Source organism: Pinus tabuliformis, chromosome 2_1 (assembly GCF_031772625.1).
Source record: "Pinus tabuliformis cultivar Carrire ecotype Pingquan chromosome 2_1, CPIR1, whole genome shotgun sequence".
NCBI lineage: Eukaryota > Viridiplantae > Streptophyta > Pinopsida > Pinales > Pinaceae > Pinus > Pinus tabuliformis.
In genome coordinates this window covers 291,054,907-291,074,707 of record NC_142299.1, presented here as the reverse complement: position 1 = coordinate 291,074,707, position 19,801 = coordinate 291,054,907, and the positions used below count along the sequence as shown (strand labels likewise).

General features: G+C 40.1%; 1 protein-coding gene across 7 annotated transcripts in view; it reads left to right on the top strand.

Annotated features, from left to right (window-relative positions):
* Positions 1 to 1,917: 1,917 nt before the first annotated feature.
* Positions 1,918 to 19,801, top strand: part of LOC149199934 (transcription factor-like protein DPB) — an 88,412-nt gene continuing 70,528 nt past the window's right edge. For 3 of the 7 annotated variants that reach the window (XM_089402563.1, XM_089402560.1, XM_089402562.1), the window contains exons 1-6: positions 1,920 to 2,342; positions 3,759 to 3,842; positions 4,021 to 4,212; positions 4,805 to 5,060; positions 5,165 to 5,244; positions 5,654 to 5,697. In XM_089402563.1, the coding sequence (XP_089258689.1) occupies positions 3,788 to 3,842; positions 4,021 to 4,212; positions 4,805 to 5,060; positions 5,165 to 5,244; positions 5,654 to 5,697 (627 nt within the window). In that variant the 5' untranslated portion in view covers positions 1,920 to 2,342; positions 3,759 to 3,787. Of the gene's footprint in view, positions 2,343 to 3,758; positions 3,843 to 4,020; positions 4,213 to 4,804; positions 5,061 to 5,164; positions 5,245 to 5,653; positions 5,698 to 19,801 lie in introns of all 7 variants that reach the window. The other 4 variants (XM_089402565.1, XM_089402564.1, XM_089402561.1 and 1 more) reach the window with 3 other exon arrangements.

Here is a 19,801-nt window from a genome sequence, read left to right as displayed (position 1 = left end):
TTCTCTTCAAACAAAATAGAGTTTATAACTATCCATAATCCCCATGGAACTAGAGATCTCTCTCACACACACATTATGGTAATTAATTGTTGTATATTACTTTCTAGATCTTATTTCTATTTATTTTCTAAGCGCTACACACAAATGAGTGTCACACACATACACATAGTGACAATTAATTATTATTATTATTATTTTACTACATTTGTAACTAATTTGTATATACTTTATAAGACTACACACCATGGGATGTGGCATAACTAATTCTCTTGGATTGCATAGTTACACACACATGATGGTAATTCACTGTTATTTTTTTTCTTCTAAATATTATACACAGATGGATATGACACATCTTCTTCACTTAAATAGTATAATACATCTCATTAGGTATTAAAGTATCCCAATGGGCATCCAAACTCCACCAAACTTACAAAATTTTAGTAGTAGTATCCCATTGTATGTAGATGTTGATGTTCTTTCATCTATAGCCCCAACCTAACCTTAAGCTAATTGAAAAAAAACAAAAATAAAATACACATCCATTCAACAACCCACTAAATTAATTTTCTTTACTACCAATAACAATAATATTTATCTTTATTACCAATAACAATTATCTACCTTGCTTCTAACTTAATTTAAAATCAATTTCTACACTAATAATGATATATACTTAAAAGAATTAAACAAAACCCTAACTTAAAAAAAACCTTCACTTTAAATACCCAAATCTAACTACGTTGACTAAGAATAAATATCCAAACCTAACCATTGGTCCAAAATTGTATTTCCAATAATAAAAAAAGTACATTACAATCTAGTCAAAATTAAATATAATATTGAATACCCAAAATTACCGCATCAAAATTATTTATCTAATAAAAAAATTCGAGTTGTTTGTAGTGCGATTTTTTGGAAGCTTTTCTGGTGGATTTTTCCATTCTAATTTCTCTAAATCCAGTAGCAATTCATTGAAATCACAAGTTTGATGGGTAACCCATGCACAATAGAAGTGCCTCGGGAGTTTTTCACGTGCTCAATCCATATATACACTTAAAAAACTAATTTAAATAACACAAATCAAGATTTCACCACAAATTTTTCCAAGATTGCACCACAATTTTTCCATTGGATTCCAGCACCGGAAACTCCAAAAAATCTCACTAAAAACAACTCCAAAAAAATTTACACCACAATTTAGTCAAAATTAATCAAAAAGTTAAATTAAATTATAAAATAATTTGAACTCACTACTCTAACAAGGAATCTAATGTGAAAGGACTCCTTTGTGCATTAAGTGTCTTGTCTGGCCTTTTGGGCCATCTTCAATGCATTTGCGACCAGTGGTTCCTTCAAGTCCATTTTAGTGTGAACATAAAATTGATATGTAGATAGTAGGAAGAATGACGTTGAAACTCCTTGGCAAGAACTTTGTAATATTTTAATCAGTTACCTATTCAAACCAAGTAATAAATCTCCAAATATATAAATATTAAAAAAATACAAATCAGAACCTTCATTACCCATTATCATCATGATTAGTGTTGATACTTAAAACCAAATATCAAATCAAACTCATCAACAAAGTACCATTTTCATTATGATTAGTTTGGTATAACAATCCCATAACGTGCATAATAAATATACTTCAAGGTATGAACAGTCATGGCAGCACAAAGTGAAATTCAATGGTCTCCCAACAAAAATAAAATATAATAGTGCCTATGTACAGACATTAGGCCCAGCTTTACATAGATCTGTGCTGGGTAGTCACCAAAATTCACAAATGAAGACAAATTATAAAATCCCCACCAGTCATAAAACAATTGAATAGTATAGACTTGGTTACTACAGCGTGGCCTCGTTTACAGCGCCACTCAATGATATTTTGACATGCGTGGAAGATAAATTGATAAATATAGACTTGACGTGTAAAAGAGCATAAAAAGAAATTTACTTCAAAGGTGGCAAGTTTCCCGGGAGCTGCATTTTGTTTTTATGGTTTCCCAATGCGAGAAATTGTGTCCTCTGCATTGCCATGAGTAGTCCTCTTGGACTGCCATCCCTTCCATTCTTATTCTCCACATTATATATTCGATGGATCAGTTAGCTATTTATAGCTTCAAGATCATTATCCTGAAGAACCCAATTGCAGATTTGGCCAAAGAATAGGAGGAGAATACAGAGGCAGTCCTTAATTTGAAGGGCACTTTGGTGGTTGGGTGGGTAGGTGTCTCTAATATCAAAGGCTCTTTGGAGGACAGCTGAGGTTTTGAGAGCACTTTGGTGGGTACCTCGGCGAATGGCATAATCATCATATTACAACATGTTGCCTCGAGGTGGGCTTGCTTATTCTGCAGAGAACCCTCTTCTTTCTGTTCTATTTCGGCTTAATTTAGCTTTCGGGTTGGATGCATTGAGAATTTATCTGTTTCTTTATGCGGGCGTGGAAAAAATTGGGTTATATGATTAGTTTTGTGTTATATTATGGGCAATCCTTTTCTTTTGATAGAATTTTGTTGGGGGGAGTGGCTCTGTCTTGCTGTATTCCTGCTAAAATTATCATTGTGTGGAATCCGTATGAGATTTTGGAGAGGTTTATGCACGCGGGCTTGTTGTATGGGGATTGACTTTTTGTTAATCTGCAATGGAATTTTAATTATATTTGTCTGATACAGTGGTTGTTTGGATTGATTTTTTGGGGCATTCAGTTAGTCCGCTGGCTGATTTCTTAATAATATCATTGCTTTGCTCTATGTACTTGTGATTATTTCACATTCATGGAGCCTTTGTATGGATATCTAGGTTTTGTTTTGGTTTGGTATGCTCCGGATGCTTTGATTTGCAGGTAGGAGAGAGTTTGTGTTGTTTTTTCGGAAAACAGTCTTCTATTATAGGATTACATAAAATACATCGAGTACAAAGGCAGGGCTTTACTTCCTTTTTCAACCCATTCAACATGTGAGACCGTACAATTGTCCGAATCTAGGTTATAGGGAAATTTATGTTTCTGTTTTCATAGCTCAAATGTTTGGTTCGATATCTATGTACACGGAGTGGACAGTTGGTTAGAGATCCCATTTTCTGTTTTTTTTCCTTTCTGAATGCCCCATTTTGATAAATTATTCTGTATACTCATGTTAAAAACTTGTGTAAACACTTAGTCAGTCAAGAGATGCACTTTTCTTGAGATTGATGCTTCAACAAACTAGTTTGTAAGGACTCCTGTAGTACTGCCTTTGCAGGGTGAATCTGCCCCCCAGGGGTGAACCACTTAGGAGCCTGCTCACGCTGGCTGACACCTAAGTTCATGCCATCCAGGAGATTAGAACCCTGGCGTGCGGCTTGAAAGCAATTGCTTGCACCATTGAATCACAACCCCATTGGCAAGCTATATGCTCACAATATGATAAATTAAGGGGATGGATATTGAAGTTTCAAATAGTTCTTTTATAAGGGTCTGGTTTGGCGAAGTTTAGAGCTCGCTTCTGTATTAGTTTTCACAAGCTTTCTTAGTTGGATGTTTGCTTTTGTTTGGTTTGTATTTTTGTGGGTGTGATTTGTAGCTTGGCATGGAGGTATTGATCTGTTTTTTTTTTTTGAAAACCTGTGGTTATGGCGGTAATATTGTTTGAAGTCGTTAGGAAAACTTTTATGCTTCATCTGTAATCCTTGGGCATTGAGCGGCAGATTAGGTGGCAGGCTATTAAAGGGCTTGCAGGTGAATTTTTGACATCAGCTCAAGAAGGTTGCAGGTTGAGATAATTTGCATGCATGCTTGATTATGGGATTACGAAGGAAATATTGTGAAGATTCAAGAAATCACTGGACAAATAAAAGTGAGGGTGTTTCGGAGATTTGCATACAATATGGGAGCTTTGCTTTTCTTTGGTTGATATACCTTGTTTAAGTGAAATAAGAAGTATAGGATTGGTGTGGTAAATTAAATCAGAGTCCTTTTTCTAAGATTTTGAAAAAGAACAATTCTGTAAAATAAAGGTTGTGGCCTTGTGGCAGGTTCCATCCGCAGGGCAACTGGACCAAGAAGTGGCATCAGGAGCAGAAGAACTGCAGCAAATTCAGTTGTTTCAGATTCTCCATACAACAATAACAATTTACGGAAGGACATCTCTATTGAGTTCCATGAAGCTAGCATCCACAAATATGCTGAAGGCTTTGGCATTACTCAAAATGGGGCAAATGCTAATGGTAAATGTTTTGTATTGTATGCATTTGGTAGGTTCTTAACATTTTGAGGTAATATTTCTCAGCTCCAACCTCATTGGGTGGTTCTGGTTCGATTTAGCAAATATGAGGTGCTATTACTGCTTTTTTGGTGGGCTAGTACAACTACACAGGTCAACAGTTTCCGCAAACTAAGGAACTTTAGCATTACTTTGATGCTATAATTGCCCTTCCCTCGGTCTTTGTACTAGGCATATGCCTCTCCTTGGTTGTTCTTTACTCCTACTTCTTTCCCTCTGCCCCTGTAGAAGACATCAGGTCTTGACAATACAAACTTATTTTATAATATTGCACTGGGAAAAAAAGGACATCGGATCATAGTACTGATTACCAGCTCAGTGAAGGTGTTGAAGTGGCCAGCCTTCTATTTAATAGAAACATGCTTGGATTTAATAAGAAGAGAATAGTTGCCAATGAAGGATCATGCTTGCCAATTACTATCAACTGTTAATGGCAGTTTGGATTGTAAATGTCTTTTAGTCTTCTTTCCTAACAAAGTTCTAGATATTTAATTTCTTTCTTAATTTGAGCAAATGTTTAACTTTATTCTGTGCAGGAATGAATGTTGATGAAAATAAATCAACTCTGCAGCAAGGGGAGGGAGAATATCCTTCAAATGCAATTGCTGGTAGATGTTCAGGAACTTCTGCAAGTGCACCAGGGCAATCAATTTCTGTGGAAAGTGGAAGTGGTGGCTCTCTATCAAGAGGTAGTGATGCAGCAATTGCAACGCCTTCCAGAAACAATCATATGGCAAGGGTACAACATTTAGATATTCATCAGGAGGACTTAGATTCTCCAGAGACTGCAGGGTGAGTCTCATGCATTACTCTATGTTGCTGGTTTCTTGGGGTTGTGTATTTGTCATGTTTGAGATAGAGCATTACTGATCGGTTGTACCTTTGCACTTGAACAGCACAAGGAAGAGAAAAAGAGTTCCTAGAGTCAATGGTGGGGAGAAGGGTGGGAGGGGACTCCGGCAGTTCAGCATGAAAGGTGTATCATGACAATTCACCTATTCTTCCTTTTTCTGACTGAATTTTTCTTTTGCTACATGTTGATGGATGGATGTCTTTATGTTGCTGGAGCTAATGTAATTGATATAAATCGATAGTAGATTCGTATGTATTTGTTCTCGTAATGGCAGTCATGGGGCACAGAGGGAGGTCAAATGCAAGCCAGGTGTGGACCTCCCCAGCCTTGGAGAGAATGTGGGTAGCTAATATGTGTGGAGTTCTGTTTAATACCTGTGGTTGACTAGCTCAAACAAATCTTGATCCACTGGCAGATAATGTTTCTGTTTGTAATACATGGTGTCCTTAGGGCATGCTTGTAATTATATTTGTATTAAACATTGGCCTCGGGGGTTTGTTTCGCTTACTGTCAATTGTTTAACTGTGTCCAGTCAGTCAGAAGGTTGAGAGCAAGGGCCGGACCACATATAATGAGGTAACAACATGACCACAGTGACTGCTTATTATTTAACAATTGTTCCTTGTTTATTTGTTGAGTATGACTCTCATTTTTTTGTCACCATCTCTTATCTTAATTAAATATTGAAATTCTTGTATGTAGCATTTTTGAGCAAGCACTGAAGAAGTCATCTCTGAAATTTTTACCATTGCATATAAAATGCTAAACTGCAGTAATGATTGACACATAGTACAATCAAAGGGAATTATTACATCCCCAGATCTCTGAAATCGATCAATGTGACTGAAATTACTTGCAACCTAAATCTTGTGGTAATATACACTGTACAGATGTTAAGGCAATTCAAATTGCGGCATGGTTAGTCCTTGTAGTATGGGTTATAATCACTTTACCGTGCTAACATTCTTATAAAAAATTGGTAATATGATCCAAAATCAGCTAAATAGGTGTGGCTCATCCAATTAGTAGCCCACACACAACAGGAGTGGTAGATGCAGAAGTTCTAGAAAAGGTTTCAAGGCTTTGAGCAATTCTCCACGAGCACCTTTATATTAACTGGAGAAGAGGTGTTGCATCCATTCTTGACCTAGGGTGCTTCCTTGGAAGTCAGTATTCCTGTTCTTGCTATCAAGCAGGCACCTTGGAACTTGGGGGTGGGGGGGGAAGGGGGGATGAACACCCCCTAATGCTATATCTCCTATCATCCAGGCCTGTAGGGGCTGATCAACATCCCCTGATGCTATCTCTGCTAACATCTGAGGCTGTAGAGAAAATTTAAAAATATATAATTGTATATGTTAATGATGATGGTCTTACAAGGCTTGGATGAATAAATCTATTAATGAATGGTGGCAGCTCATTCTCCTTGATGCTTCACCAGTAGATAGGTTTCTCCACCTTGGTTTTAATAGAAACATAAGCCATCTATCTTACTGTACAATAGGTAAAATGAATTTGAACCTTGGCCACATCTAGAGGTTCAATTTTGTTTTGTTTTGTTTTTATCTTTTACCTTTTGGTTGTTGTTTTGTTTTGTTATTAATTTTCTGAGGGTACATGCCTCTGATGTCATGGATTTTTGCATATATATATAAACTGTTCGCACATTTGATAGGTATTTTAATTCAGACACTAATTAACTAGATAATCTGTGTTAATTTTAGGTATGTTCTATGCTCAGAGCAATTTATTTCAATTTTCACAGTTAGCTTAATATCTTTTCCAGATTAGCAATCACATCAGCGTTAAAGTAAACTGCAGATAGAACATAAACATAAATTGCAGAAGACAAGCCAAGATTAGCCAGGGACAAACCCCAATGTGAGGAAACCCTTGATCAATTCTTTCTATATGTTCTTCAATAGTTCAGCAGAGAGAGAGATATAGTACATTTACAACAGAAGTCAACACTTTGACTTATCTAGATAAGAGCCTAGATCATGTTTAAGAAGATGATACATGAGATTAGTTGAAGAAATGCTGCTTCAACTGATTCTCCAAGGTGACTCTTTCACCTATCATTGTGCTGCATCTCGTCATCATGCTGCACCTCACCGTGCCGCACCCATCATCACAATGTTGGACCTCATGACTGCTGCGCCTTATGCTGCAGTGCTGTCCCATGTGCCATTGTTGAACCATGTTGTCATACAACATGTCTCATGTGCTTGCATCACCATGCTTGCCACTGCTATCCATGCTGTCCGCGCTTGCCATGCTTGCTGCTGTCCCACTTTGCTTTAGCATCCCTTCGCTGTCCCATTTACTAGCACGCTGTACCTTGCTGCTGTCTAATGAATTTGCAGCACCATACTTGGCTGTTGTCATATTTGCAACCTTGCTGTACCATGCTAGCCGTCCATTGCTGCTCCTATGAGTGCTTGTTGTCCCATTGTTTGCTGCACCAAGCATCATGCCTAGCTGTCCCATTTATCTTAGCATATCTTGCTGTCCCATTTATTATGCAGCTGTCCCTTGCCACTGCTGCCTAGATATATGCTGTAGCTGCTGTCCCTAACAGTCATACTATACCTTGCTGCTGTCCCCTTCGCCTTGCCATCCCTTGCTGCTGTCCCATGTGTCTTAGCATATCTTGCTGTCCCATTTATTATGTAGCTGTCCTGGGCATGTTTGAGTCCTCAGATTCTCATGCTGCCCCTGTTTTGAGGGTCACCTACAGCGCACCTTTTCAGCCGTATTAGGTCTGCATTTAGGGCACCGTAGGTTAGTGTGAAGGCTCCCTTCAGACTGTGTTTAGGGCTGTCATTAGACAGCTTTTAGGGCTGCCCTTAGACTGCATTTAGGTCTGCCTTTTGGACAACGTTTAGGGCTCCCTTTAGACAGCGTTTAGGGCTCCCTTTAGACAGCGTTTAGGGCTGCCCTTAGACTGTGTTTAGGGCTGCCATTTACGGGAGAAGGCTGCCATTTAAGGGAGAAACAATATATGGGAGGGAAGCTGGACAATGTTGTGAAGTATGTTGTTTTTAATGTATAGGATTTGTTTTTCAAGATAAATGTCCGAATTGTCAAATAAGATGGTGAAACCATTTGGTAGGCTACTTGTGGGAGACCAACATGAGGTGTGCTTAATGAGGTTTGATTTATATTGGATCATTATATTATTTGTGATCCATTTTGATGCTTTTAGAGTGGAAAATTGGAGGAATCAACTCACAGGGGCATTTGTATTGGTAGGCCCTAGTTTGGAGAATTAAAGTGGACCCCCCCCCCCCCCCCAATTTTGGAAACGGGGAAACACATATATATATATATAGATATATTAGGACATTTAAGAAATATGTGCAATAAAGCACACATGATACATTCTAATTTATTACATTATGATTAAATTGTCAATTGTCAATGCATAAACTATAAGTCTTTAAAGTTACATCAAATTTACTCATGAATGACCACATAATGAAAATAGCAATATCCAAAATCAACCACGAGAAATTTCTAATTTCTTGTTTCGTGCTTGATTGGGAGTCTCCTCCTACATAGTTGAACGACCTTAGTTCTCTTGATTAAATACAAGTTCCATACCCTAGTACCTTAGGTGCTCTTGATTATTGGGGTCTCCCCTCCATAGAGGGCTTGGTTCTTTTGATTAAATACAAGTTCCATACCCTAGTACATGACAAAATCCAATGGAAACATTGCAATCCCCCCAATCTTGAAATCCTGAAAAACAGATAAGTTTGCTGGATTTGGAGTGAGATCTAAAATTCTATTTTCTCCATATGAAATCGAATGAGGGCGAAACTACTCTCAAACATCCCAAGTCATTTCATGGTAATGGTCATTTTCATCCTTTTACTTAAAGAATTTAACATTACCATGAATTGCATATCAACACTACGGCCATAGGCTTGAACATTAGGCTGCCCCACTAAAAAAAATCATATTCTTTATAACTTGAGAGAGGCATCTAGAAGATATTTTAGTCACCCAATAAAAAATTAGAAACGAAAAAATAAAAAAAATGAAAGAAAACGTCAAGTGTTAACTGGAAACTCCGCCGTACAGCCTGGAAACTTGTTTCCGGCTGTACTGGCACGTTTCCGCAGAATGAAATGGGCAAGTATGGCCGAAAATGAGTTTCCTTGTTTTCTTTTCGTTTTCGGCCAAAAACGGACCCCTGGGCAATGTTTCCTGCAACTTAGTTTGAGGCATTAAACGAATTTTTTTGGGGTCCAAAAACTTTAGCTTGTGATAGACCCTCTGACACCATTCTACACTTAGAGACCATGGTTCTTAGAGGATGCCACATTAGCCCTCATTACTCAATCAAAAGAGGCTAGCCATGTGGGGACTATGAAAAAGACTTCGGAAGGGTTATAGTTGTAACTCTAGTTGAGAGGTGAAGGAGTCAAGCCTAGCCCCTAGTTGGATATTGGGTTATATTATAACTAGGTGAATAGCAAAAAAGAGGGTTGATTGTATTTTGTTCCAAAGTAGAGCAGAACAACTTGGGAGTGGGAGTGAGAGAGCATAACAAAGGAGTTTTAGTGTCTATAGTAGCCTATCAGGCCATAGATTAGGTAACTCCACAGTGAGAGCCTTTTACTTTGTACTTACATTATTTCCATTCTAGAGAAAGAGAGAGCAAAGCAACCTCTCTTTTTAGCTGGGTTTTCTCCTGTAAGGATTTCCTAGAGCATATTTTGTGTTCATTGTGGTTGGTGTGTGATTGTATTTTATTATTCTCTATTTTCTGCATTTTATGTATTACATGCATAAATAGAAAACAATAATTAATAAATATGGAATCTAAGGAAATTAAACCTTAGTATAAATTCATATTAGGTTTTTTTAGGAATTTTGTGGGAAGTTGCAAGGGAGCCAAGAGCTAGTTTAAGTAGGAAGTTGTAAAACCCTAGCCATGGTCGACGAATCTATTCACAATAACCCTCGAGGTCGACAGAGGAGAGATTCTCGATGCTGGAAGTGCAGGTCGTAGACCGACTTTGGAAATAAGCATGGAATCTAAGAAAATGGAGGTTCCAACTTAGAGGTTAGATCGGAAGGAAAATTGGGGGATCAAGAATATCTAGAGGAGTTTAGTAAGGAACCCGAAAGAGCAGTCGAGTTTGAGTGTCGTCAACCATACATAGTTCCTGTTCAAGATGGAAGCAAGGTTAGACATACAATCGTGTTAAGGCGAGGTTGATACTTCAAAATTAAATCATTGGTTGCAATAGTTAGAAGTTTACTTTAGTGGACACCACATAGATGAGGAACATAAAATAGTATTTGCTAGATTGAAGTTTGAAGGCCATGCCTTGACCTTACGAGAAATCCATATGGAGACACTTAGGTTGGAGGGTGATCCCCCAGTAACTAAGTGAGGCCCTCAGGATGATCAATGAATCCAATGGCACTACTTTAGGAAAACGCAAAGGTTGAGTGTACAGGAGTACACCATCGAATTCAGGAAGATGGCCATTATGTTGGGGATCTCTCCCAAGAGTCTAGAAGTAACTCCTTAATTATTTTGGGTGGTTTGCACAACCATCTATGAAAGTAGGTGATGTTGTTCAAGCCAAGAGTAATTGATGAGGCAAAGTACTTGGAAAACATAGTCCAAAAAAAGGGCAAGGATCCTAGCAATCATTGCAATCACTGCTCTACATTGATGGCTACACAAAGAAGTGTTGGAAAAATGCACCTAGAGTTGAACCTGAAGAATCAAAACAAGGGAAAGGAGAAAAAATATAATCTCATTGCTAGAGATTCGAGCAATCAGGTTGAAAGCAACTCTCACATGGACAAGAGGATTGTTTGTACCTCGGTATAAAAGGAGGTGAATCTAAGTAGCCTTCACCATCAAGAAGAGAAGAAGATGACCAAGATCTTCCACATTAAGATACAAGTCAAGAAGACTAAGATTGATGCTTTGTTCGACTCAGGTTCATAGGCTAATGTTATAGTAGTGGATTTGGTCAACAAACTTGATTTGAGGTTCAAGATCATACTAGCCCATATCCATTGGGATGGGTAAATTAGGATGCTTAAATTAAGATAACAAAATAGTGTAGGATAAAATTTGCTATCAATGTCGATTTTATTGACAAAGTTGAATCAGATGTAGTTCCACTTGATGTATGTGAAGTTGTGTTTGAGAATCCCTATATGTACATGCGAGATGCAATCTTCATGTGGAGAGCCAACCATTATGGCTTCATCAAGGATGAGAAATCATTGCAAGTCCAAGATTTCACTGGTAAATGCCAACCAAACAAAGAAATTTCACTAGTAAATTATGACATCCTCATATGGGTGTACTAAAGAATGGACACAACAACTGGAAGGGTTGCTACATGCATACAAGGGAGTGTTCTAGGAGCTTAAAGGGATACCATCCAAGAGGTAAGTGGAGCACGATATCCAAATGTTTCTATACTCTCTATTGCCAAACATTGGGCTATATAAACAACTTGTTTTGGAAGTAAGAAAAGTGAAGTAATAGTTGCAACAATTCCTGGAGTGGGGTGTGATTGGACCATATACCTGACCTTGTGGGCCACCCAACATAATTGTGTCAATGAAGAATGAGATTTGGCGAATGCGCATTGATTATAGAGCATTAAACAAGATTATGGTCAGGAATAGGTACCCCTTGACCATGATTGATGATTTGTTGGATTAGTTGCAACAAGAAAAATATTTCATCAAGCGGGAGTTAAAATTAGGGTATCACCATGATTGAGTTAAAGAAGAAGGGTATCATTCATGAGATTAATGAATGATATATTGCACCCTTGTCTAGATTCATTTGTTATTATTTATTTGGATGATATACTGGGTTACAAGTGTATCTGGGAGGAACACATCTCACACTTGATGCAGGTACTAAAGATTTTGAAGAAGCACTAACTATTGGAAAATCTCTAAAAATGTGAGTTTGCGCAACAATATTTGGTGTATTTAGACTATGTGATTGGTGGAGGGGAGCTCAAGATAGATCCCGCAAAGATGGAGGCCATCATGAAGTGGATGATGCCTACAAATTTCTTTGAAATTGGGAGTTTTGTTGGGGCAACATAGGATCCGAGGAAATTCATATCTTCATTCTCAATAGTAGTCGAACCACTCCACTATATAACAACAAGTGGCAAGAGTTTCTAGTGGAGAATGGGTCAACAAATGGTCTTTGAAGAGTTGAAGAAGAAAATAAATCTATTACTGATTCTTATGTTAGCAAATTTATATAAGCCCTTGGAAGTGGAAATGGATGTGAGTGGGTACAACATGGGAGCAATCTTGATGCAGGGAGGAAACCCTGCATGATACTATTTTGAAGTGTTTCATGGAGCGATTCTCAACTATCCCACCTATGACAAGGAGCTGTATGCTCTAGTGCATGCTGCCAAAAAGTGGAAACACTATCTAATGGGTAGGTAGATGTTGGGACAGAGTCCCCTGGTGTAAATTTTGTTATTATTGTGAAGTCTCCGCATTTTGAGGAGTGGAGCGCGCAGGTCGATGGGAGTCAAAGGGGCTTTAGGAAGGTCAAAGCTCCTTAGTTTGTTAGGAGTTAAGTTGTTTTGTGACCTGACCATGGTTCACGGACCATGGTATTGTAATAGAAGATGATATAAAAAGGAGTCATAAAGAGTCATAAGGGGAGTCAATCAAGAAATCTGTCCATGTGTGAATGATCTAAGAGAATTTTGTTTTCTGTACTTTAGGCGAAGGGGAAGGCTCCTGCAACTGTGCGCGGAGACCTTGGTAAGTCGCAGCGGAGTGCATGGGCCCATGCAGCTGTGTGTGTAGGGTTGAAAAACTCTGTAATTGAAGATCTAAGCATAATAAAGGTTGTTTTGCAGCATTATCTGTGTATCTATGTGTTAGTGTTTACTCTTGACTTCACTGTATATTCACTCTTTTTACTGCAATTTATACTTAATAGATGCGTGAAAGTGGTAGATTTGTTTAATTACATGATGTTATGAATGTTTACAAAAATGGGTGAAGGGTTTGAATCTGTTAACTATTAGTTATTGTAATTTCCAGGTATCAAGGGTTAGGGTTCGCGAAGGTTGGAATAAAGCCCTAAGAGTAACAAAAACACTTCACATAGTCCTTTGGATGTAAAAACCTTGTTCTAGCATCTTCCAATACTGCCTTGGGTGAGGCTACAGCCTGCGCTACGCAGGTTGTTGTTAAAAGGGCTGATAGTGTAGGGTTTTGTTAGTTACCGCAGCTAACTTTGAATTTGGGTCAAAGCCCCGAGAAAAGAAGCAGAAGAAGCCCCAACAAGCGTCGGTGCGACAACCGCCGTGCAAAAATCCAACAAAGGTCAGACAAAAGGGTAAGATGGATAGAACCAAGCAGTCGACAGAACCCTTGGACTTAGACGATGAAGAACTCACGATGGGGATTGAAGAAATTGATGCAGATGAAGTCGTGCTGATTACTCGGCTACCGCCTTATATACCACCGAGGAAATCCATCGCCAAGGTTACTAAAGACCTAGATTTGATGAAATTCATGGCCTTCACACCATTGCTACCGAAGAACGTACCTTTTGAGGGCAATCCACTGGCCCAAATATCGTATTTAATGATGGAGGATTGGGACCTGGGGGATCATGCGAAGTTCCCGCAGCTGAAACTGAGCAAATACCTAAGGAAGATATACTATGAGGAGTTGGATGTTACATGACTCGAACCAACGAAGTGGGCGACCGGAGTTGTGTGCGCAGGGTTGCTCAACATGTTATGGGTGCCACATTTTAGCCGCAACACCATTAACACAATTTGTGTGCGTCAATTATTGACGTTGGTTCATGATGGGTGCCTTTGGTTGGGAGGGCCCATCCCAATCACTGATATGTTAATCCACCGAATCACATTGTTGCCATATCAAGGAGTAGACCCTGCAGATGCTTTTGTGGGGAAATCGTAGGAGAAGAAGTTGGCAGATCAGATGAAGAGCGACTTCGGGCTGGTGAAGAAGTCGCACAGCTATGCGATTAGTTCCATATTAGATGGCGCGGTGCAGTTCGCTGCGCAAATATTAGCCAAGAAAATCATGAGGAAGTGTCGCGCTGATGAAGTGCCGGCGCCAGTAGTATATCTGGCTGTGCAGTGCGCCAAGGGAGTCCAATATAATTGGGCTAAGTATTTATGTCATGAGTTTTTGGAAGATTGCTGCGAAGCCCAGGACGACGACAAGGCGTTCCACTATGCTTGGCTAATTTTGTTGATCGCGTTAGTGGCATGGAGGACACCAGAGGAAAGCCAGTTCCCGCAGCATGATCCAAACCTATGCGAGGCCCACCAAAATCGCCTCGCCGTGGGCAACGAAGGGCCCTGAGCGCGTAATGGAGACGAAAATATTTTGGGACTTGTTTGAATCAGAGTTGAGGATGGTGATTAACCAATGGCCATGGTTATCACCTAGCCAAGCACAATATGCCAATGTTGCTGATTTCAAGGCAGATTTTCATACTTTGTCTATCCACACGAAGAAGGATGCCACGAGCACATGGCATAAGTTGCCATACATGGTTGCCGAAGACGATATTATGGTGATCATCAGTGAATGGCTGAGCGACTGGCTCACCCCATCTGATGTAGGCGCAGGAACCAGTAAGGTTGCTGGAGGAGAAGCAGAGAAGACAATAACTACGACAGCAACAGTGAAAGAAAAGAAGGAAGCACAAAAGGCTTTTGCGAAAGAAAAGGCCGCGACAAAAGAAAAGATTGCACAACAGAAAGAGGCTTTTGCAAAGGAGAGGGAAGCATCGAAAGAGGTGGTCTCTGCCAAAGAGACCGAAGCGCCAAAGGAGGAAGCTGCCACCACGTCAAAGGCCACTATTGACCTCAGCAAATCGGAAACAGAGTGCACCAATGAAGAGGTTGAGACAAAGGGTGAAGAGGAAGGGGGCGCAGACTTGGAGTCCCCCTTCATTATTAAAAAGAGGCAGAAGTGGAGCTCCACGGGACCGCGCAAGAAGCAGAAGTTTGACAAGTATGCGAGTGCGACACCTTTGGTCCTCATGGAGGGGGACCTGGACGAGATCGGTGATGTGGTCCACGATGCAACAGAGACTATTTGGAGCCACATTGAGGACCAGTACCATCAAACACTGGACAAGGTGCAACAGGGATTATTCAAGCGAGCATTGGACAGGTGAGCCTGAAGCAAGCGACCGGGCCAGCCTTAGCAGCAAAGATCACCACAGATCTCCGTGTAGCACAGTTACCAGAGGGATCACTGCACGTTGAGGCTTCAGAAGGACCAGAGGGATCACTGCACGTTGAGGCTTCAGAAGGACCAGAGGGATCACTACACGTTGAGGCTTCAGAAGGCAGTGCACACCTTTTGCATTTGAAGAATTTGAGTCCGAACCTTGCGGCGCTCCTTATTCAGACATTCCATGCGCTGCATCAAGGGGTATCAGATGAGCTCAGAATTCGGGAACAACGAGCATTACTGGTTATCAACGAAGTAAAGACTAACAACCAACAGATGTTCGAGGAAAAGGCGCAGGCACTCAAGGGATGGGAAGAAGCCATTACGTGTAGTCAACAGCTGGAAGCAGCATTAGCGCAGACTTGCAGTGAGCTTCCTGAGCTCTAGATCCTAGCAGAAGCAACGTCCACAAAAAACATCCAGAAGTTAGCTGCAGCGATGAAAGAATCAAAGGAGGAAATTGACAAGGTTCGATTTGAGCTGCAGTTGCAGATATCTGAGCTCCAACTTAAGCTGTAGCCAACCACTCCTTCGAAGGTCAGAGAGCAGCGCGAGGTTGATATTAAGGAGGACATGACTACACTCAAAGCTGCAGTCAAGGATTGCACCCAATTGTTTGAACAAATCCATGGAACTGTGGACCTCGCTATAGGAGGATCCACACTTGCAGAAAATCGAAGCAGATATCCGAGAAAAGCAAAGGCAGTTCGACGAGATCAGAGCTACAACGCGGACCTTAGCACCAGTGCAAAGGTTCACCCGACTGCAGGAGGGGAAGTTCATCCAGACTGAGATTGATGAGCTGTGTTGGAAGGCATCCATCATATCTTCAAGGATGTAGCCCTGGGCAGATGAGGCCAGCCAGTTGACACAAACGGTGCAGAGCAAGTTGAAGGCTATGCAGCAGACACAAAGAACCATGGGCCTTGCAGTTGAAGGTCCAACTACAGAGAAATTGGTTGAGGAAGTTCGTTAGGCCGTTGCGCAGGGAGCAACAGATCTTCAAGCATTGAAGACAGAATTCAACGATCTGCAGGCAAAGATCGAGGCAACACCAACAGAGTGACTCGGGACGAGTCACGACTTTGTGTTGGGGGCCTGTTGGGACAGGGTCCCCTGGGGTAAATTTTGTAAAAAGTTTTGTTATTATTGTAAAGTCTCCACATTTTGAGGAGCGGAGCACGTAGGTCAATAGGAGTCAAAGGGGCTTTAGGAAGGTCAAAGCCCCTTAGTTTGTTAGGAGTTAAGTTGTTTTGTGACCCGCCCATGGTTCGCAGACCATGGTATTGTAATAGAAGATGATATAAAAAGGAGTCATAGAGAGTCATAAGGAGAATCAGTCAAGAAATCTGTCTATGTGTGAATGATCTAAGTAAGAGAAGTCTGTTTTCTGTACTTAGGTGAAGGGGAAGGCTCCTGCAACTGTGTGCGTGGAGACCTTGGTAAGTCCGCAGCTGAGTGCACGGGCCCCTGCAGCTGTGTGCGTAGGGTTGAAAGAGTCTGTAATTGAAGATCTAATCATAATAAAGGCAGTTTTGGAGCATTATTTGTGTATCTATGTGTTAGTGTTTACTCCTGAATTTAGTTTACTCCTGAATTTACTGTATATTCGCTTTGTTTACTGTAATTTATACTTAATAGATGCGCGAAAGTGGTAGATCTGTTTAATTACATGATGTTATGAATGTTTAGAACAATCGGTGAAGGGTTTGAATTTGTTAACTGTTAGTTATTGTAATTTCTAGGAATCAAGGGTTAGGGTTTACGAAGGTCGGAATAAAGCTCTAAGAATAACATAAACACATCACATAGTCCTTTGGATGCAGAAACCTGGTTCTGGCATCCCCCAATACTGAATTTATTGTATATTCGCTCTGTTTACTGCAATTTATACTTAATAGATGCGTGAAAGTGGTAGATTTGTTTAATTACATGATGTTATGAATGTTTAGAACAATCGGTGAAGGGTTTGAATGTGTTAATTGTTAGTTATTGTAATTTTCAGGAATCAAGGGTTAGGGTTTACGAAGGTCGGAATAAAGGCCTAAGAGTAACATAAACACATCAAATAGTCCTTTGGATGCAGACACTTGGATCTAGCATCCCCCAATACTGCCTCAGGTGAGGCTGCAGCCTGCGCTACGCGGGTTCTTGTCGAAAGGGTCGGTAGTGTAGGGTTTTGTTGGTTAGCGCAACTAACTCTGAACCTGGGTCCAAGCCCCCTTAAACCAACAATAGAGCATCATCCACATAGATCACTAGCTGCTATAGTACCTACAGGCTTAGATTAAGTTACAATAGACCATACACTAAAGTGGATGGGGTTCTTTGAATAGTTTCGTTTAGAGATCAAGTACAGGAAAGGCAACACAAACAAGTTGGTTGACATGCTTTCAAGGCCACCCACATAAAAAATTATAGCTTTGGGAACTTTGATGCACATGGAGCCTTTCAACCATGATGCATACAGAGAGGCATAAACGAAGGATGAGGACTTCAAGGAGGTGTTTCAACAATTATAGAGCCAGAGTCATGCAAACAATGGGGACAACACAATTGACTATTATCTCTAGAATGGGTCACTCTACAGGTTGGACAAACTATGTGTTCTTAAAGGTGAGCTACTGTAGCTAATCAGAGAGGCTCATACCTCCAAGGTTGTTGGTTATTTTGGTGTAAGGAAGATAGTGGTCAACTTAAAAGGAATGTTTATTGGTCCAGAATGCAAGACGATTTAGCAAGGTTCATTAGAGGATGTATGCTTTGTTGTACTAAGTTCTAACAAGCCTAGTAACAAGGAATAGGTTCTATAACATCCCTTACCTATACCCCCATGTCCTTGGGAAAGCATTTCCATGGACTTTGTGGGTGGTTTACCAACAACCATGAAGGGACATGACTACTTGTTTGTGGTAGTTGATAGGTTCAGTAGGATGTGTGTTTTCATGCCCTGTAGAAAGATCATCAACAAACAAGAAGCAACAAACTTATTCTTTGAACAAGTTTGGGTGCACTTTGGGATGCCAAGGAGCATTGTTCTAGACAGGGACACTATATTTCTCGGTGCATTTTGGAGTACATTGTGGAAGAAGATGGACATGAAGTTAAAGAGGTCGTAACATTCCACCCGTAGACAATGGGCATATAGAAGTAGTCAATAGGACTTGGGTGCAACTTTTGGGGGTTTATAATCAGAAGCATCTGAAGACCTATGATGAAAATCTGGTATATCTACAACACTCTTATAACAAAGCATTCCACATTTATAATATTGCCAAGCCCCCATTGAAACGTGTTTTGGATATTTTCCACCTTCACCTTTGGATGTTGTGTATGGATAACAGGGACTAGTGAGGGAGGATCTCGCAGGGGATGCTTTAATAACAAAGATTTTTGTTGAGAAGATTAGGCATATCCATTTGCAAGTACAAGAGACATTGAAGAAGTCAGAAGAAAATACAAGGTCAATCATGATCAACATAGAACAAAGAAGTCATACAGAGTGGGAAACAAGTATGGTTGAACCAGGAGAGGTTGTAGGGTCTTGGTAAGAAATCAAGTTTCCGCAGTATGGTCCTTTTGAGATACTAGAAAAAGTGGTAGATAATGCCTATAAAATTAATTGACTCCCATACATGTGCATTTACTCAGTGGTGAATGTGGAAAATTGCAAACTCTATGAGCCTTACATGTTGGATTAGGAGAGAGCAGTGCCTACCTTCCATAGAGGATCTAACTCCAAATGCCTAGGTAAAGTTGATAGAGGATACCGTTTTGTAGAAGAGGTTAAGAACTACAAGGTAGGGGCAACATGACCTTGGTTGATTAGTTAGAAAGGACAACTTCTAGGCAAAGAAAAATGGTACTCCAAGGAGAAGGTAGAGGAAAAATTTCCTCACCTCATTTAGAAAAAGCTATTGGGGACTAGAAGCTTCCCAAAATGGGGAGGTATGACTTGGATTGGATCATCGCATTATTCGTCATCCATCTCATTGATTTGAGAGTGGAAAAATTGGAGGAATCAACTCAGAAGGCCATTTTTATCGACAGGTCCTAGGTTGGAAGATTGGGTTTTGAAATCTTTTGATGGCAATTTGAGGCATCAACTAAGGTTTTTGGTGTCTAAAAACTCTCACTTGTGCGAGACTCCCTAGCATTGTTTTACACTTAGAGACCTTTCCAACGATGCATGAAAGATGTCAATCTGAGTCTGTATTCAAATGTTATGCACCTTGGAAGTTGACATTCCTATTTCACCACCATGGTTTGAGAGGATACCACATCAACCTCTTGGGGTGGATGCACAACCTTTGTTTATTAATGCTCTTTGGAACATTGACCTCGAGTACTCTGCTCATTTGCATGGGGACAAAAGCTGTTTTTTTATAGACTTAATAACTTTATTTGTGCTCTC